The 19,496-nt window shown below is 41.3% G+C and overlaps 2 protein-coding genes across 4 annotated transcripts in view; both read left to right on the forward strand.

Annotated features, from left to right (window-relative positions):
• Positions 1-14,019, forward strand: part of LOC116427096 (uncharacterized) — a 109,937-nt gene extending 95,918 nt beyond the window's left edge. For 2 of the 3 annotated variants that reach the window (XR_013000138.1, XR_013000139.1), the window contains one exon: positions 13,876-14,019. The gene's annotated coding sequence lies outside the window, so the exon portion shown is untranslated. The remainder of the gene's footprint in view (positions 1-13,875) is intronic. The other variant, XR_013000140.1, reaches the window with a different exon arrangement.
• A 93-nt stretch (positions 14,020-14,112) lies between these two features.
• The window catches only part of LOC116427095 (extracellular serine/threonine protein CG31145), a 117,492-nt gene continuing 112,108 nt past the window's right edge, over positions 14,113-19,496 (forward strand). The window contains exon 1 of the mRNA XM_031977044.2: positions 14,113-16,400. Within this exon, the coding sequence (XP_031832904.1) occupies positions 15,934-16,400 (467 nt within the window). The 5' untranslated portion in view covers positions 14,113-15,933. The remainder of the gene's footprint in view (positions 16,401-19,496) is intronic.

Consider the following 19,496-nt stretch of genomic DNA (forward strand, 5'->3'; position numbering starts at 1 on the left):
AGGATTCGTAAGATATTCTCGCAACAAAGGAACAATGGAATGATCTTTAATTAACAGAGACCGGTTGAAGAAAAAAATACATCGCTGTACTAAGGACGACGTCGATGGCTGCCGGTTATTCCGCCGGGAAACTGGGGCACCGTGGAATTTTTTAATTATTATTCGATAAGCCTCGGTCGGATCGCATTTTCTTACCCCTTTATAATCACCTTTAATAATTTGTCTGGGAAGATTGCACGGAGGATAGATGGGGGGGCGGGGCGGGGGTGTTTCAACACCATGGAGCTTTTTAATACAACCATTCTTCCGGGGGCGCAAGCTCTCCCGCTTTCCAGGAACGGATTGCAATTAATTAAGGTGCTTAAGCGGTCTGTGTGTAAAGAGGAAGCCGAGAGGAACGGAAGGGATCGCCGGAAACTGAAGGCTCGCGTTTTAATTCCTACCCTTTAAACACACGGAAAACTTTCGGGAAATCATTCCACGCGAATCGAGAGCGACGGGGATGCGAAGATGATCTTTCGAGGAAACGGAACGAAGAAACGATTGGATGATATCCGTTTTGAAGGGAATATCAGTTTTATATGGGCACTAGGGATTTATCGATGAATAACGTTAATACTGTTATTAAGATTACTGTGATTGTTATTGGTACTGCTATTAGGTACTGTTTATATTGCTATTATTATTGCTATCGTTACTGTTGTCACTACTATTGTTATTATTATTGCTATCGTTACTACTGTTACTGTTGTCACTACTATTGCTGTTATTGCTATCGTCACGAGTGTTATTATTATCACTACTATTGCTATTATTATTGCTATCGTCACTATTTTTATTATTATCACTACTGTTGCTATTATTACTGCTATCGTCACTAGTGTTATTATTATCAATACTATTGCTATTGTTATTGCTATCGTCACTAGTGTTATTATTATCACTACTGTTGCTATTATTACTGCTATCGTCACTAGTGTTATTATTATCACTACTATTGTTATTATTATTGCTATCGTCACTACTGTTATTATTATCACTACTGTTGCTATTATTACTGCTATCGTCACTAGTGTTATTATTATCACTACTATTGTTATTATTATTGCTATCGTCACTACTGTTATTATTATCACTACCACTGCTGTTACTATTGCTATCGTCACTACCATTACTGTTACAACTACTATTGCTATTATTATTATTGGCATTATTACTATTATCATTCGTATTATTATTATTGGTATTACTATTGCTATTATTATTGCTATCGTCGCTACTATTACTGTTACCACTACTATTGCTATTATTATTATTGCCATTATTACTATTATCATTAATATTATTATTATTATTATTGATATTACTATTGCCATTATTACTGAATCATAACGGACTAATTGCAAATCACCTCAGTTACAAAAAATGAATTATTATCGAATATTAGTAGAAATCCGTTCCAACGGAGGAAGGAAAACGGAAGAAACGATTAAAACCGACCTCGTCCGAAACGGGCAAAAAGGAAATGTACTTTCGCGTGTTCCATCGAATTCTAAACTCGAATGAAATAAAGGGTACACGTTTGTTGCATCGATAAAATAAAAGCGGCGGCATCTTCGCGGCGTCCCTAATTCCCGATAAAGCGCGGGAGGACCGGCGAACCACGCGTTACGACGATGGGACGTGACGCATTTCGATAAAATTGGCATGCACTTTTCGGACATTTCGCGGCATTCGGCTGATTCCGGATTCCGGCCGCACCCTCGGCCTTCTGTTTTATTTAACCGTTCCCCGTGCAATATTTAAATGATCCACGAGTGGCGCGGCGCTCTCCCGAGCACCTATAGACTGTTTCTCCGGTGGCCATTTCCATCCCCTCGCTCCCCAACCCCTGTTTTGCATATTCTTCGCTCTTGTCGCGGCTCCGGGGTGCGAGGCGGCATTCTTTGAATGTTAAACGATCCCCAGAATTTTATCGACGGCTCGTTGCTCATTTTTTTCCGACGAGCGTTTCGAAGATTTCCTCTTCACATTAAAACACCGTCTTATCTCAATTCGAATTATTGAAATTTTCCATCCATCGTAGTCTGAAGTATCTATATGTTCGAACCGTCGTCACTCAAATTCATTATAATTTCAACTATCCATGTTCTCTGTCCATCATCACTCGAATTCGCTATAACCTGGATTACTCAAGTTTTCAAATTATTACAATTCGAACTACTCAGTCTTCCAGTGCATCACATTCAAATGACTCAAATGTTCAGTTCAAATCATTACAATTTTCTAACCACTATAATTACAACTACAAAACCATTGAAAATCCTTACAACACAGTTATCTCAAAAACAATCGCTAATATTATTCCACAAGAATGACTCAAATTCTCAAACTATAACAGTTCAAACAATTGAAATCATTACAATTTTCAAACTACTGTAATTACAACTACAAACCATTAAAAGTCCTTACAACACAGTTATCCCAAAGACACTCGCTAATATTCCACGTGTCACGCGGAATACTTCCCATTAACCCCATGCCTTATAACGTGTGAGACTCATGCTGAAGGTTTCAAACAGAACTTAACAAATATAAATCAATCAATTACTGTGAATACAAATAAAATATCCTTTTGCTATCAGTCATTACATCGTAAAGCAAACAGGCACAGAATATACCTAAAATTTATCTCTTCAATAAATGATTAACACTAGGTTTACGGAACGCGCCAATTTGACGCAGATTGAATTTTATAAACATTATTTAGTAAATGTTTTAATCGGTTTTCGTTAATCCAATTATACGAATATGAATCCTAATTGTCTATTTCTACATCTACAACTTCCAAAATCTAAATGAACGAATATCAACTTCTCTAGGAGCAATAGAATAAACTGTACAATAAATGCCCGTAAACCTAGTGTTAAATAACAGAATGAAAGGAAAGTACATGCCGATTTCTTGCTATTTGAGTAATTAAATCATTTGTTCGCGACTTAGTCTTCCAAATACAAAAATTTCATTTCGCCAAAATGTGGATATTCGTCCGCAAAGGGTTAATTGTTGAGGAACTTGGGGTACTCGTTGTATTTTCGTAGTAAGATGGTTTTAACCCCTTGGCCTATGAGTTCTTTCACAACTCTGATACGGCCACTTTATCATTAATAATTTATTGGAAAAATTCTAAGCATATGTTATACCTGTATTTCCTTTTAAGTATAATAGTTGATTACAGAGGAATAATATTTACTTTGAATTCGAATGAACTGAGTAATATTTGTTGAATCACGTTGAAAATCTTCACCACGGGTCTCACTCAGCGTAGGACAAGGGGTTAACCCCGTGATCCCTATATCGACCCGTCTACCGCGACAAACACAAAACAGCCTCGACAAGATTACCGATAGCTCGTAAACACAAGCGTCCACGTAACTACCGCTCAAAAGAAATCTCGCGTTATAAATATCCAGTGTCCAGCGATTACCGTTCCGTGTTCGCTCGCGCGAGATACCACGGAATATTCTAAGCGTCCGTCCAATTCCTTCTCGTTCCCCTGTATTTGTTCGCAACCCCTCGGTCCGCACGTCCCTGGACCACGCCGGACCCGTTCAAACGGCAATCCGAAAAAAACGGTATTCCCTGTCCCCGAATGGAACGACCAACGATCCTTTTGCGACTCTGGGAACGAATCCCAGCTTCGTCGCGTCGTTTCACGTTGTTTGCTCGGTACGGAGATCTCTCCGGGCGATCGTCGGGGGAACGTAACGGTCGCGTTTATTATTCGGCCGGCATCAACTGGAAATATAAGAAGTATATCTCGAGATTCGCCCGCATTGTCCTGCGAGAGAACTCGGCTGCAGCGTTGCTTACCGTACCTTGGAACTTCGAGACACCGGGGACTGCGCAGCCGAGCCTCTGCGGTCCCAAGTATTCTGTATTCTTCGGTCTGAAACTTTGAATTTACTCGAAGCGTAGTTTAACCCTTGGCAGTCCTATGTCGAGTCAGACGAGTGAATTGATAGAAAAAAATTGAAGTACATGGTGATCTCTTGCTGTTTGACTAATTAGATCATTTGTCCATGACTTAGTCTTCCAAATTTGAACATTTCATGTCACCGAAATGCCGACGTCTGTCCGCAGAGCTAATACTCTCACACTGCCCTTACTGGCTGCCTTCACGCATCTTATTTCATTCTCAATTATTCTATCTTTCTCTTGCACATACCCTCTCACTCGCCCAGTCTTTAACCCTTTGCACTCGAAAGTTTTTCACTAGGAATATTCAATATTTTCCGGTAAGATATAGACGATGTTCTTTGAAACGAATTAACGAGAAAACATGTATAAATTAAGAAGGAAAGTTATTTTATTTCAATATTCCACATATTGATGCATCATGCAGAGCTTAATATTATATGTAAGACTTTATAATTTTGCAAATCGAATCGAGTGGTGACCGAGAGTCACCTCTCGAGTGCAAAGGGTTAACATTCGATCTCAAAACACTCTTCATTCGTACCTCGATCTCTCAAGCTCTGTCACTCGGTCCTAAACATTCTTCTCAGTCAGCCGATCACTATCGCTCGGTCATAAACACTTTTCATTTGCACCCTAATCTCTTGCATGCCCTATACTCCTATCGCTTGGTTATAAACATTCTTCATTCACACCTTAACCCTTAGCACTCCAGGTTGTTTTGTAATCTATCAGCAACTGTAATTAATTTTCATAGTATTCCTGGCAAAAATTAGAAATGCTATAACATTTATCATATCGAATAATTTTAGGGTAGTTTCTTTAACCCTTAGCAGTCCTATGTCGAGTCAGACTCGACATTTTATTTTATTGCAACCTCTACCTGTTTTAACAATTTTTTCTATATTTATTTGTAGCATCACAATTGTACCATTTAAAGATAACACTTCAATGACTCCCAAATATTCTTGAATAAATAAATAAAGCGTCATATTAAGCTGTAATTGAATGAACTGACGTCGACGTGAACCTCAAAGTGAGGAACCAAGAGCACTTCGGACGCAAAGGGTTAATACTTTGACCGCCACTGCGGTCACCGAGCTTTCAAATTGCAAGAAAGTCATTGACTTGGAAGATAATTGATTTCGAATACAAACTTCCCGGAATGTATATAACTAGATAATAGGGTGATATAAGAATTTTCATATCGAAGAATTAATAATTCGTATCTTTGCTATAGAAAGTTTTTCGTGGCAGTCAATGTGTTGAGGTTGTACTGGATTTATTTAATATTGGGACTATAAACAGTTCGATTTTTATGACTTGTTATAAACATTAGAAGACTTTGTTTATTTAAATTAGAGTATAGAGTTAGGAGGGAAGGTTCATTAAGATTTAAAATGATTATTTTTGTATGTATAGAAATATATTAATTTCTTACACTTCGTGGAAGCTTGACATCGATAATTGTGGAACGAAAATGTTTATTTGTATCTTTATTTTCAGTACGATGGTTGTATTGTTAATAAGAGTATCAGTCGAGTTAGACTCGAGATTTCCCTTGCTCGGTGAAATTGTGGAAGTTCTTGTAAGAAGTTGTTAAGTAGAATTACTTATTAATAGATGCATTATGCGATGGATCGATTGAGGGCTTAAGGAGCACGCTTACTGGATGTTTATAAACGTATTACTTTGACCACTCGGGTTCTCGCGGAGCGATGCAAAGAGAAACGATTCAATTAGGTCATCGAGCAGCGGGTAAATTCCAAGCGGAATACTTCTGGAACACTCGTCCGAGAGTATTTTCCGTCGTTCCCCTGATCACCGAGTAGGTAAGCACCCCGTCTTTTCATTTCTCGAAGGAAATCCTCTTTGTAGAAGTGCCTCGGCCGGGTACCGTTGCCCAACTTTTAAGGGAGCCACGATGAATTTCGAGGCTCCGGTGCTTCGATAGGTATTATATCGTGATTTCAAGGGAACCGGTATTACAGGAGTCTGGCGAAAACACTGTCTCTTCGAGTTTCCCGAGTCTTCCGCCTCGAAACCACAGTGCATAGGTCATCGATCTCGGGTATAATTAGAAACAAAAGGTACCCGAACAATTATAATATCTCTTAACACTGGAACTACCGTACCAGTCAAAATGACTGGTTTCGATTGTTTTGTTTCGCAATTATTAATATCTTAAAAGCATTGAATATTCGAAGTTATCTTGAAAAGAAATAGCTTTGATTTGAATATTATAATGAATGTTTGAAGAAACCGAAAATAATCTATTGTTAGAATTTTTATAGGGATTACGTATCTGTCGTATTAAATCATCGGTAGTTCTAGTGTTAATGTCACCGGTTATTCTTGGTTTTTTATTTTTTTTATTTTTTTCTTGGGTATTTTTGGTTTTTGACCTAACCAAAGATTTCATTTAATCACTTCAACTCTTCATCTAACTTAAAAGTCCATCTATATCAAGCCCTTGTCCTACAACGAGTGAGACTCGTGAAGATTTTCAACATCAACAAATATATATATATTACTCAGTTCACTCGAATGCAAAGTAAATATTGTAGAAGAGAATTTTATTTGAGACAGTATAATTATTTCATGACAACTCACAATAAAACAATCCACAAATCAAACAACTCACACGTTATTCATACACTCAGATGCTCTTGTCTCACTCGTACACTTTCTGGAACAGTCTTCCATTACCATGCATTGACTTCACGTATATTTGGAATATTCTAGATTCATAAAAAACGAACATTTTTAACATAAAAATCAATATAGAGAAAATCAATTTGGAATATTCCAATGCTTCGAACATTCATTCAAAACGCGCTCACAGTTGTGTCATTCATCTGTTGCACACACATTCATCACTCATCGATATATCTATTCTCACATTCGAATACATCCATTCCCACAATATTATTCCTCTGTAATCAACTACTATACTTAAAAGGAAATATAGGCACAGCATATGCTTAGAATTTTTCCATTTTTCCAATAAATTATTAATGACAAGAAGTCAAAGTGAAGTGAAAGGAAGCATAGGCCAAGGGGTTAAAACCATCTTACTACGAAAATACAGCGAATACCCGAAGTTCCTCAACAATTAACCCTTTGCGGACGAATATCGACATTTCGGCGAAATGAAATTTTTGTATTTGTAAGACTAAGTCGCGAACAAATGATTTAATTAGTCAAATATCAAGAAATCGGCATGTACTTTCCTTTCATTCTATTACTTAATCAACTGATATGTAATTTAGCTTCATCTGCTGAAGATTTCGTATATTTCTATAAGTTCTGTATATTTCTATATTTCTATAAGTATATTATTAATAAAGAATCCTCGTCCCCAAAGGGTTAAACAAGAAGTCATAAGGAAGAATCCGATTTCTCCAGAGCCAAAAAAGAAATCCACTAGCAAAGTAGAACGAGCAGAATAAATTGCGAAATTACGAAACCCAAACAGGGTAAAGAATGTTCCTATCGTACCATAGGCAAATCAATCATGAGAAGCCATCAGAGTCGCCGATCAGAGACATTCATCACGAGAGAAGCTACAGGATCGGTTCCATCGTCGATCGAGAGTCACCCCGTCCCCGGAGCAGAAAAGTTTCGCGAACGCCTGGAACTATTCCGCGAGCGCAGCCCGTTCGAGTTTCTAATCCAATGGCTTCTAATTACGTCGGCGCGACGCGTTTCCGCGGGGTCCGTGTATCCGCCTTAATAATCGAAATTTCTAATTAGAAGGGAGCACGCGGGGTCTGGCTGCCGGCGTTATCGCGGGAAATCGGCGGCGCCGGCTTACAATTAGCCCTGGCGTATTTATATTCGCGAAGCGCGCACGTGCGGCCGCGGAGGAGTTCGCCGTTCTCGAACGGTTCCTCGGCGAACGAGATCTCAGACTTTCCGGGTTAAATTGCGTTGGTGTGACCTCTCGCTCCGGCGAGAGGATGAACGTTGACCTTTACGTCGGGCTGCGGGGAGATTCTAAATTTACGAGTGGAATTAGTCACGGCTAGATGGACAGCTTAGAACCTGTTAGCTCGATAAGTTTCGTTAATTGTTGCTATAATTATTTAGAATCTAGTAACTGCGGCATACAGAAATGTTCTCGAATCGATTAGCGAAGCGATCTATTTGAGCGTGCTTGAATTAAATAACAGATGCATTGTACAGAATGGAAAACTAGAAATACCTTCGACCGCAAAGAAGATCGTTTACACCTTAACCCTCTGTAGGCCCATGTAACTTTGAAGTCACGTGTTAGTATATTGGAATCTTGTTGATTCTTTCATTTTACACTCAAAGTGGTGAGTAAAATTAAATAATCAGTTTACTTAAACTTTTATACGCTCAGGCGTAAAAGTTTAACGTCATTGTAACTCGAAAGTTACAAAGTATACTCGTTTGATGAAATTATTGAAACTATTCGATACATTGTTAACTCGTATTCATATGTGGATATTTATTAATTTTGTACTGCAGATTTTGCTATAATCACGAACAAAAATTCGGCCCATAGAGGGTTAAGCAGACTAAGTCGACCCTAATACATTGCAATTTCGTTTTCTTACCGAATTTCACTTTGAAGGAATGAAACCACCCCTTGAAAATGTAATTCTGTCTTTCTCGTGGATTCTCTTGAGAAAAATAGAAGATAGCGAAGAAAGTTTCTACAAAAAATACATTGTCTTTTCACGTCTATAAAATTGCGAAATAAAGTTTCTCAGAACGTTCAAGTTTCAATTTCAAGTTCAAGTTTCGAAGAGAAATATGCATTTTCTTCAAGGATGGTTTCATCCTTTCAAAGTAACATTCGCTACGAAAAAAGAGCAATGTATTAGGCACGACTTACTCTACTTTCATCAATTTCATAATTTTTTAATTTGGGTTCAATAACTTTTCTTGTACCAAAACACATGATTGCTCCTCTCGCACACAATCTCAAGTTCGTCTGTGTTTCCACTCTATAAAGTGAAACCTTTGCGGACTTCTCTCAAGAACTCAAACTGTTGACAACTCTGTCCGTGAAAAATTGAATTATCTAAGGGTTAACACATTGAGCGCCGGCCCCGCGATAATGCGGATTTCTAAATTTCCATTTCTGGATTTGACGAATATGCAATTAAAATGTACTATTTTACGAAAATGTATAATATTTTGAATATTTCTTTTGGCTACTCATTGATCAGATTCAAGCGAATCAAGGCGTTTGGGCTAAGTGGCCGATAGGTCACCGGCGCTCAGGCTTTAAATGCCTCTTAACCCTTTGCACTCGCGAGGTGACTCTCAGTTACCACTTGATTTGACTCAGTAAAACTATAGAATGTGATATTTAATATTAAATGGTAAATATTTCTAGTAAAAAACATCCGAGTGCAAAGGGTTAAGTCGCCGGCGCTCAATGTGTTAATAGGAAACAATGCTATAGGAAATGTGTTAGAAACTTCAGTATTAGGAACTTCCGTTGAAAACCGGACGAAAATAGAGGGTCACAGATAAGGCGACCAACGACCCTAGACCAAGTTGAAAGGCGCGGTACGTTGCGCAATACTAAATGATACACGATATTAAATGTCTCTTAAGTCGCCGGCGCTCAATACGTTAAATTTCTGCTCCTTTGCGAACTGTTTAACATTTCCGCGCACATCCGGAGCGCGTAGCGAAGTCGGAGCAACAGGAATAGCGTTGACCGAGCGAAAATACGCGTCGGAAGTTGGCGTAAAGGTAGAACCGTTTCGCTAACCGAGTACGCAGTTTCGCTGGAATTGCCAGGGTTAATGCCTCGGAGAAGAGATTGTTAGGCGACGATTTACGATCGGCCTGTGTGCAGATACCTCGGCGGGCATCGTCGCGCGCGGGACGATCGGAAATCGTCGTCATTGCCGGCGGAATGTTTGATCGGAACGGCCGAGATCGTTGCTCGCGCGTCGAAACGAAAACGGTCCCGCTGTAACTCTGCCGCGGCCGGGCCGAGTTCGCCATTGAAATTCCGCGCGTCCTCCGCCGATAATAAAGATAGCTACAACCATTGACATTTCTCTCCGGGTGAAGGAAGTGCCGCCATAAAGACCGGCCGAGAGGGTGAGGCGTTACACGGCCACGCGACCCCGTTGTCTCTTCTACTTTCGCGTGATCGAACTTCCAACTCCTCCTCGAGCGGAGATTCCGCCCGCTCAGCCCACGCTGCTGACGAAGTTATTGTTTTTATCTCGTCGAAGCGCCGCGCCGCTTCGAAGAGACGCGATTTAATCCGTGTCTACAAAGCGCGCCGCTCCGAGCGGAATCGTTCCGCTAATCTACGCGGGCTACGTAGAATTATTGATTTTGTAGTTGCCGAGGCTGGATAGGGTTCTTGGGACCGGCTCCCCGTAATCGCTGCGATCGCTGGTGGAAAATTCGGGGGTAAAAAGCTCGGGGAAATTAGATCGTGGTGTTTGGGAATTGATAGTTGAAAGGTGAAGATTTGGAAATTTGAAACTGAGGGTTTGAACGTAAGGAGGTTTGAGAAGATGGGAATTTTGGCGTGTAGGTTTTGGGAATTTGAATTTGGTTGGAGGTTTGGAGATTTTAGCGTGTGAATGTTTGCATTATTGAATAATTGAAAAGTTGAATATTTAAATCTTTGAATGTTTGAATATTTGAATATTTGAATAATTGAGTGTTTGAATATTTGAATGTATGCAAATTGGAAGTTTTAGCGTGTGAATCTTTGGCAATTTGAATGTTTGAAAAGTTTAGCATATGAATATTTGGGAATTGAATTGTCGAAAATTTTAGCGTATGAATCTTTGGGAATTTGAATGCTTGGAAATTTTAGCGTATGAATATTTGGGAATTTGAATGTTTGAACATTTTAGTGTATGAATATTTAAATGTCTGAAAATTTGGAAATTCCAGCATATGAATATTTGAATGTCTGAAAATTTAGAAGCTTTAGCGCATGAATATATGGAAATTTGAATATTTGAGTGTTTGAGTGTTTGAGTGTTTGAGTGTTTGAATATTTGAATGTTTACAAATTGGAAATTTTAGCGTATAAATATTTAAATGTCTGAAAATTTAGAAGCTTAAGCGCATGAATATATGGAAATTTGAATATTTGAATATTTGAGTGTTTGAGTGTTTGAGTGTTTGAATATTTGAATGTTTACAAATTGGAAATTTTAGCGTATGAATATTTAAATGTCCGAAAATTTGTAAATTTCAGCATACGAATATTTGAATATCTGAAAATTTAGAAATTTCAGTGCATGAATATGGAAACTCAAATATTAGAAAATTTGAATGTTCGAAACCTGAGAAACTCGAATACTTGCAAGTGAAAACTTTCCAAAACTGGAATATTGATAAATCGTGGCTCTCCTGAAAGCGAGATACACACAAGACAAACTACGCTCCAAAAATTCCCAAGCCATGAACAAGAAAGTAACCTTTCAATTTTTCCGTACACTCTACCGCAACAACCAATTCCCGCAAGGAATGTTCGAGGTAGCGTTAGGTGATTCCGTTCTCGAGTTCCAGGGCGAATCGAGTCGATATCAATAGGGGGTGGGTCCGATCACGCTCGCCGGTCTAGAAAGACGTAACCGTATCCGACTAACCGAATCTGGCCGTCATTAAAGCCGGCGGCCGGTATATTGAATTATGCGGTCTGTCTGGATGCGACTGGATGTTTGCGAGTATAAAGGATACCGTGAAGAGTGGCGCGGCGTTTACGATCTCTCTCTCGGGCCGGGCATCCCGGTGCGCGGACCCTGGTATCCTCTTTATGACGCGACTTTCGCGATAACTGTAATGGCCACTCTCGCAACACGAAGCACGCCATTACCGTCACTCTATTTCACAGTTGATATCTCTCCTCTTTCAGTGGCTACGACCACCCTCACACCTCGACGTTGCGCGTCCCCCTTAAAGGCTCCACCTTGACCCAGTGCATCTCCGTCCGGGGTCTCTTCTGGTGTGCACCTGCGAGGAAACTCGATAAAAAGCCTGCGACACGGCTATTATTATACCATCGAGTGTTGAATTATTTCTGAACGAGCCGCGCGGCTTCCTGCGATGCTCCTTTCAACTTCGTCTTGGGTCGTTGGTCGCCTTATCTCTGACCCTCTATTTTCGTCCGGTTTTCAACGGATGTTCCTAATACTGAAGTTCCTAACACATTTCCTATAGCATTGTTTCCTATTAACACATTGACCGCCGGCGACTTAACCCTTAGCACTCGGATGTTTTTTACTAGAAATATTTCTTTACGAGACGAAGACGATGTTTGAGACTAATTCGAAGAGAAATCACCAATACGTTGAGGAACAAAGCTGTTTTATTCCAACGTTTCACGTATCGAGGCATTATACAAAGTTTAATATTAAATATCACATTCTATAGTTTTACTGTGTCAAATCAAGTGGTGACTGAGAATCACCTCGCGAGTGCAAAGGACTAAGAGACATTTAAAGCCTGAGCGTCGGCAACGTATCGGCCACTTAGCCCAAACGCCGGCTTCATTCGCTTGTATCTGATCAATGAGTAGCCAAAAGAAATATTCAAAACATTATACATTTTCGTGAAATATTATATTTTAATTGCATATTCGTCACATCCAGAAATGGAAATCCAGAAATCCGCATTATTGCGTGGCCGGTGCTCAATGTGTTAATTACGAACTTGCATTCTTTGTTTCAACAGAAACATTCTGGCGGCGCACTGTGCGACTCGTTACGTGAATCGAAAGTACGCTGTTTTGTTTCTTGAGAACGGCTCGAAGGATCTCTTGTGCACAAGGAATGTTAAATGAATAATCCGTGTGCACTGTACAATGTATCAATATAATTGAAAGTATAACGAATTTAATAGCAGTACAAGGATAACAATGATTTGACGTATCGAAAGTTTCTCGTCCAGAATGCAGGTATGCTGGTGATCACGTAATATACAGGAGTCCTCTCGTCGATATTACAAGGATCGCCTGGAGAAATCTCTGTCGTTCGTTCGTACGACTTTGAATATCTAGCGTTTCTGCCCAAGACAGCTCCGTTTAACACTAGAACTACCGAGCATTTAATATAATTCATATATAATCCCTACAAAAATTGTACTAATAAATTATCTTCTGTTTCTGCAGTCATTCATTATAGTATTTAAATGAAAACATCTGTTTTCAATATTATTTCGAATATTCAATGCTTTTGAGATATCAATATTTGCGAAACAAAAAAATCGAAACCAGTCGTTTTGACTGGTATGGTAGTTCTAGTGTTAAAGCTGCGCTTGGCGGAGTGATCATTTCTAATTGGTTGATTCTGGTTTCTTGTCATCGGCAAGGAGGCGGTCGTTACACGAAACACACGCCTTCAACGTAATGTTCATCTTCAGTCATGGCGTGACGTATTCGGGAATTCCAAAATATCCTGTTTTTGGTGCTGTTTTAACCCTTTGAACTCTGTAGGCTCCAATATTGCACCAGTTATAATATTAAATATTTAGTGAATCTTAGAGAAACTACCCTAAAATTGTTAGACTTTCCACACATTCAAATTTTGCATTGAGAAGGAAAATAAAAGATCGAAGAAATGTTATAGCATTTCTAATTTTCGCTAGGAATATTATAAAAATTAGTTGCAGTTGCTGATAGATTACAAAACAACCTGCAGTGTTAAGGATTAAAAGTTACTGCAATAAACTAAAACTCTATTGCCCTATACCTGTTTGTACGTTCAGGTTTACAATTTGAACGGTTGTATTGATTACAGCAGTTTACTGGTCATAATCCGACTAGCAGTAAACCCTAAAAGTCTAAATACATTCATCTCCGATGATTCATCGATATTACAAATAAGCTAGAAAATGAATTTCCACTGATCGGTTCCATGTTTGATTTTCCAGACGCTGGCGTAGCGGAGTCGAAAGGCTGACAGCACCCGAAGATTCCGGAAGTGACGGTGAACCGTGTGCGATACGTGTTAGCGTAGTTCGCGCAGCAATCGGTTAGTGACTCAGTTGACGAGACTTCGTTCAAAACGTCGGCTCTCGCGATACCGTGGTCGAGCCGTGCGGTCCGCGATCGATACGCCGAGGTCCCGTGGAATTTCCTTGGCAGAAGGAACTCTGGACGAGAGGAGATGTCCCGTAAATGGTTCGGGGGACGAGACAGCACGTTCAAACCGCCAGATATTCAAAGATAGCGGGTGGAGATCGAGCGACCGGCAGCCGTACGGCGGAACACCTAGCCGCGCGATCGATGTCCCGAGCAAGGATGAAGACTCCCGGTTCCGCGGCCGCAGGAACGAGGGGAAGATCAAGCAGAGCCTGAGCGATCGGGTGCAGTCGTCGAAGAGCGATCAGAAGACCGGTCGCTGGCCCGACAGGCCGAGATTCAAGTTCAGCTTCAGCGAGAAGACGAAAAGATCGGTGGACAAGCCTGAAGATCAAGGACTGCTCTCCACGCCCGAGTCGGTCAGCAGCAAAGAGGACAACGTCCGAGTGAAGTTGCACAAAAGCGACTCGTTTCTGAAGAAACTCGTGCGCAGCTCGAAGGACAACATCGCTGAGGGCTGCGAGAGGCTGGTACGAAACATCCAGAAGAGTCCATCCGTTCTACGGAAGAAGTTCCTATTCAGCGACGAGTCACGGGAGAAGATTGAATCGAAGACCGGCGAGAAGATCGAGGAGAAACCGGTGGCACCCGTCCGAAGACAGAAGTCCACGAGGAGACCTCTGAAGGTTGACCAAGTCGCACAGTCCTCGAAAGATCCCCAGGCGTCCCCGACAGTTCTTGTCTCCGTCTGTCCCAGCGACGGTGTCCCGACAAACGAGAATCCCAGTTCCCCAAGGGCCGATCGCGAGACTCCTGTAAACGAGTCCGTTAGCAGAGTCTCCGCGGCGCGGAATCGCTGTGTACACGTCGACGACGGCGGCTCGTCGAAGAGCGTCTCGGTGGAGGACGTGGAGGATCTGATTAGGTCGGAGAACAACCTCAGACTGTTGGAGCAGCGTGTTCTACTTAGACGGCGCATAGAGAAGTCGACGCAGCTGATCCAAGCGCTTCAGTCCGACCAACGCCGCTCCTGGAGCGAGGAGAGCTTGATCTCCGGCGCAGGAAAGGCTGCCAGGTTTCGAGCAGGTATCCAGGCCAACTGTCACTTGGACCCCGTGGTAGCTAACTGCTCGCCCATCACTCATCGACGCTACTGTTCGAGGCCGGACGACTCGAGGCCGCTCGAAGCATCGCGACGCTGGAAGACGTGGAAAGTGAAGCGATCACCGCCGCCGACCGACTGGCAGAAGCAGCAGCAGCAGGTTCATAGGTCGGAGCTAACCGGCGATAAGGAGCGCGGGTCAGCCGATAAGCTCCCGGCGAGGAGGACATGGCCGGCCAGTGAGGAGTCGCCAGCGGCGCGTCGCGATCGGGCCACGTCGCCCGTGGTAAAATGCAAACTTGCGAATTTCGCGGATTCCCGACAGCCCGAGGCCGGCCACGAGGAGGGGACCAGAGACCGCGGGACTGCGGAACGGCCAAGTAAACACGAGCTAGTCACGGGACGGACGGACAACTCGGGCAGCCTCGTCTGCGACGATCAGTCGGGCATCATTGTTCCTGACCTATTCTCGCGGGAACAAAGTTCGCGCGCCTGCATCGATATAGAAGCGGACTGCTCGCCTCCTGCGAGCGATGAACGGATCAACGACCAGATAGTTTCCGTTCCACAAGAGACCAGTTACGAAAAACCAACCGCGGTGCTAAACGTTCCTTATGGGTCTGACGAGACAGCTGACCCGAGATCAGTGGTGTCCGTTGACGTTCTGAACGTTGAATCGGAGAAGTGTCCTCTAGTCGAGAAGGTCCCAAAGAAGCTGCGAGGCAAGTCTCAAGTTAGAGGCTTTCGCAAGAAGAAGGTGAACAGTGTCGGGTATCAGAAGGTACAAGATACAAACGGCTGGAAGATGAAGCTGACTCTGAGGATGATCAGGATCAGGGACAAGCTGATGCTTGGCCTGAGTGCTTTCGCTATCCTCTTTACTATTTTACTGGTGATGGACCTCCAGATGGACTTGGGCTATAGCGGGCATCATTTAGTGCCCAGCCACGGCCGGGTCCGGTTCGGCGATGATCCGAACACGGACACCATCTACAATAATTTCCGGCGGAAGTTCCTGCAGAGAGTGAACGCCAGCAAGGAGCAAACCAGCGGTGACGTGTACGGGACCACTCAGAACAGTGCCAGGGAGGAGGGCAACGAGCGCGGGGACTCGAAGACCGAGAAGACCGCGGTGCACGACAGCTTTCCGGATTTAGTGGACATCGTGGTGAAGGGTTACGGTGTTAGTGTGTACGAGGGAGTGGCTAGGATCAGCGGAGAGGATCATAGCTACAATCCGACGTTGGGAGACTTGAGGAAGATCAGTCCGAGGTGAGTCTTCGATTGTTGTTCTATATTGTTTCATACGATCAGTGTTCTGGGAATATTCTTTTGTTGACAATTTGCACTCGGTTTTTCACGAAAAATATTCAACAGTTTCCAATGAGTTATAGACGACATTCTTTAACCCTTAGCACTCCACATAGTTTTGTGATATGTCAGCAATTTCTACCAATTTTGATAGTAGTCCTACTAAAAATTACCAATGTTATAACGTTTCTTAGACCTTGAATTCCCTTCTCAGTACAAACTTTGTATATTTGGAAGATTAAGGTAGTTTTCTTAAAATTCAGTAAAATATTTAATATTAGAACTGGTGCAATATTGGAGCCTACAGAGTTCAAAGGGTTCAGACGAATTGAATGAGGGAAGATACATAAGTTAAGCAAAGTTGTTATTTCAATGTTTCAAATATTCATGCATTGTAAGAAGGTTAATATTATATGTAAAAGTTTATGATTTTGGTATATCAAATTGGTGACAGAGTCACCTCTTGAGTGCAAAGGGTTAAATTAAAAAAAATATAATATTAACCCTCTATAGGCTCGTGTGACTTCATACTGCATTAATTTTGTTATAATCACGAAACAAAATTCGGCCCATAGAAGGTTAAATCATTCGATTGAATTGTATTGTTACTATTGCACGTTCTTCTAGCTAAATATGGTTAAGAAACGTTGGAACTAATTGCAAGTCTCCTCGTTCAGTAAATGTAACAAGTTTCCCAGAACATTGGTCATCGATCGGCCATAGGTTTCGCAACCGATGGGATCTCGAACTGCGCAGATAATGCCGATCGCCGGGGTCAGAGGTGGGGATGGTAGAAAAATTTTCCGCCAGTCTCTCCGACCCCAGTGAAAATATCTGTCCCCGTTTCGTCGGTGGAGATAAGCCATTTCCGTTCGAGCGGCGAGTTTAAATCTCGCCTGACCGGCCGACGAAATCTCCTAAACCGATTTCTGGAAGTTTTAACGGGATCCCGCAGCGCGTGTTTTTTCCCCGGCCGGGGAAAAAAGGTTTCGAACGAGAATTAGCTCCGGGTTGAAAAGTAATTAATCCGACGAACTCCGTTGGAAACGATCGACGGGGCGCGTTCGCGGACGAATCGGATCGCGGGAAGAGGGGACGGAGATGACGAGTAGAATAAAACGCGAAACGTCCGCGTAATTCTAATCGATTGTTTACGTGTCGCCAGCGATCACGTGGACGTGTTACGAGCAGAGGCGCGCGAGCTGCGGTCAGGCTCGCTCCGATCCGTGATTCAGTGAAATCGAGAACGTCATTCTCTCTCGTAACAGCGAGATAAGAGGCCTCGACCGCCTCGTATCTGGATCACGAACGCTCCAAGTGTGCGCGATGCTTTCGACTCTCGTTCACGTGGGAGACGATCGGCGTTGCGACTCGATTTTGTACTTTCCTTCTGGAAAAACGCGTTCGTTTCATAGGTCAGTGGGAGGGGACGATATTAGCTTAACACTAGAACCGCTGTACCAGTCGAAATGACTGGTTAGTTTTATCTTTTTAATCACTGGGGAAGAAGAATTTAGGAATAGGTCAATTTGACTCATTTAGTAGTGTTAATGTTGAAAAGATAATGGATACTTCTAAATTACTAGAGCAATTGATTTAGCAATACACTACCTCGCAAATCAATTAACCCTTTGACCTCTGTAGGCTATAATATTGCATCAGGAATAATATTAAATATTTTAATGAATCTTAAAGAAATTATCCTAAAATTATTCGATTTTTCACACATCCAAATGTTGCACTAAGAAGGAAAATAAAATATCTAAGAAATGTTATAGAATTTTTCATTTTTGCCAGGGATACTATAAAAATTAGTGAATGAAATGAAAATTTCAGTTTTTTTTTGTTTCGCAATTATTGATATCTTCGAAACATCAAATATTCGAAATGATTTTGAAAATAAATAGTTTCAATTGAATACTATAATGAATGTCTGAAGAAACCGTAAATGATCTATTACTACAGTATTCATAGCGATTACATTTCAATCGTGTCAAGTGCTCGGTAGTTCTAGTGTTAACCCTTTGACACAGTAAAACTATAGAATGTGATGTTTAATGTTAAAATTTGTATAATGCGTAGATACGTGAAACATTGAAATAAAATAACTTTCCTTCTTAATTCATATGTTATTCTCTCATTAATTAGTTTCAAAGAAGATCGTCTGTATCTTTTCAGAAAGTGTTGTATATTCCTAGTGAAAACTTTCGAGTGCAAAGGGTTAATTGTTGACGCATCGATTGCTCGTTAAATCATTCGTGGAATCGGAACAGTTTCTCTAATGAAAGAAACTATACTCTTCATAATAATTGTCTTTGAGAAATTGTTATATTTGCACTAATATATACGTGTTGCTACTGAAACTAGCAGGTAAATTAAAATTTATTTATAGATACTATAAAAGACTATCGAAACTTGAATTGACTTACAATTCAATTTGTTGGTAAATCAGTTTCTTTAATAATTTCTCAGAGAAACGTCTGTTATCTTTTAATGATTACAAAGGGAAGAAATCGGAAATGATTTTCACTCGTCTGGTAGGTTTACTGACAAGATGTTACGACAGCGATAATGTTTCTTGCGATACAACGATTTATTTGTATTATAGAAACTCGTTTCGCGCGTGCGTAACAGCGTTCGGCTTCACCGATACCCAGGATCTCATCGATTGATTAAATATTGATGCTATTTAACAGAAGCGATCGACGAAACACAGAGTCCCGAGTTTAGAAACGTCGGGATTAGTTACCAATGCGAAGACAACGAAGTTCACAGCGTGCCGGACGTGACCCGGCTTCATATCCGGCAAAGTTTACTCGACATTCAACGCGTCGTTCGTTTTGACATTTAAATGCGAAACTTCGCTGTGTCTTCGTTTAACGCTTTCGGTCATGCCATCCTCACATAAGGACGTACTAAATAAATGCTTTGTGTGTCTGAATTCGGTAAATTGTATTGTTTGTAAACGTTGTCCTCGTATTATCACAGCCGTAGATTCTATTTGACAGTGATGTCGATATCTCTTGTCAAATTGTGTTATCACAGAATGAAACTAAA

The sequence above is a fragment of the Nomia melanderi genome, chromosome 14, assembly GCF_051020985.1.
Source record: "Nomia melanderi isolate GNS246 chromosome 14, iyNomMela1, whole genome shotgun sequence".
Lineage (NCBI taxonomy): Eukaryota > Metazoa > Arthropoda > Insecta > Hymenoptera > Halictidae > Nomia > Nomia melanderi.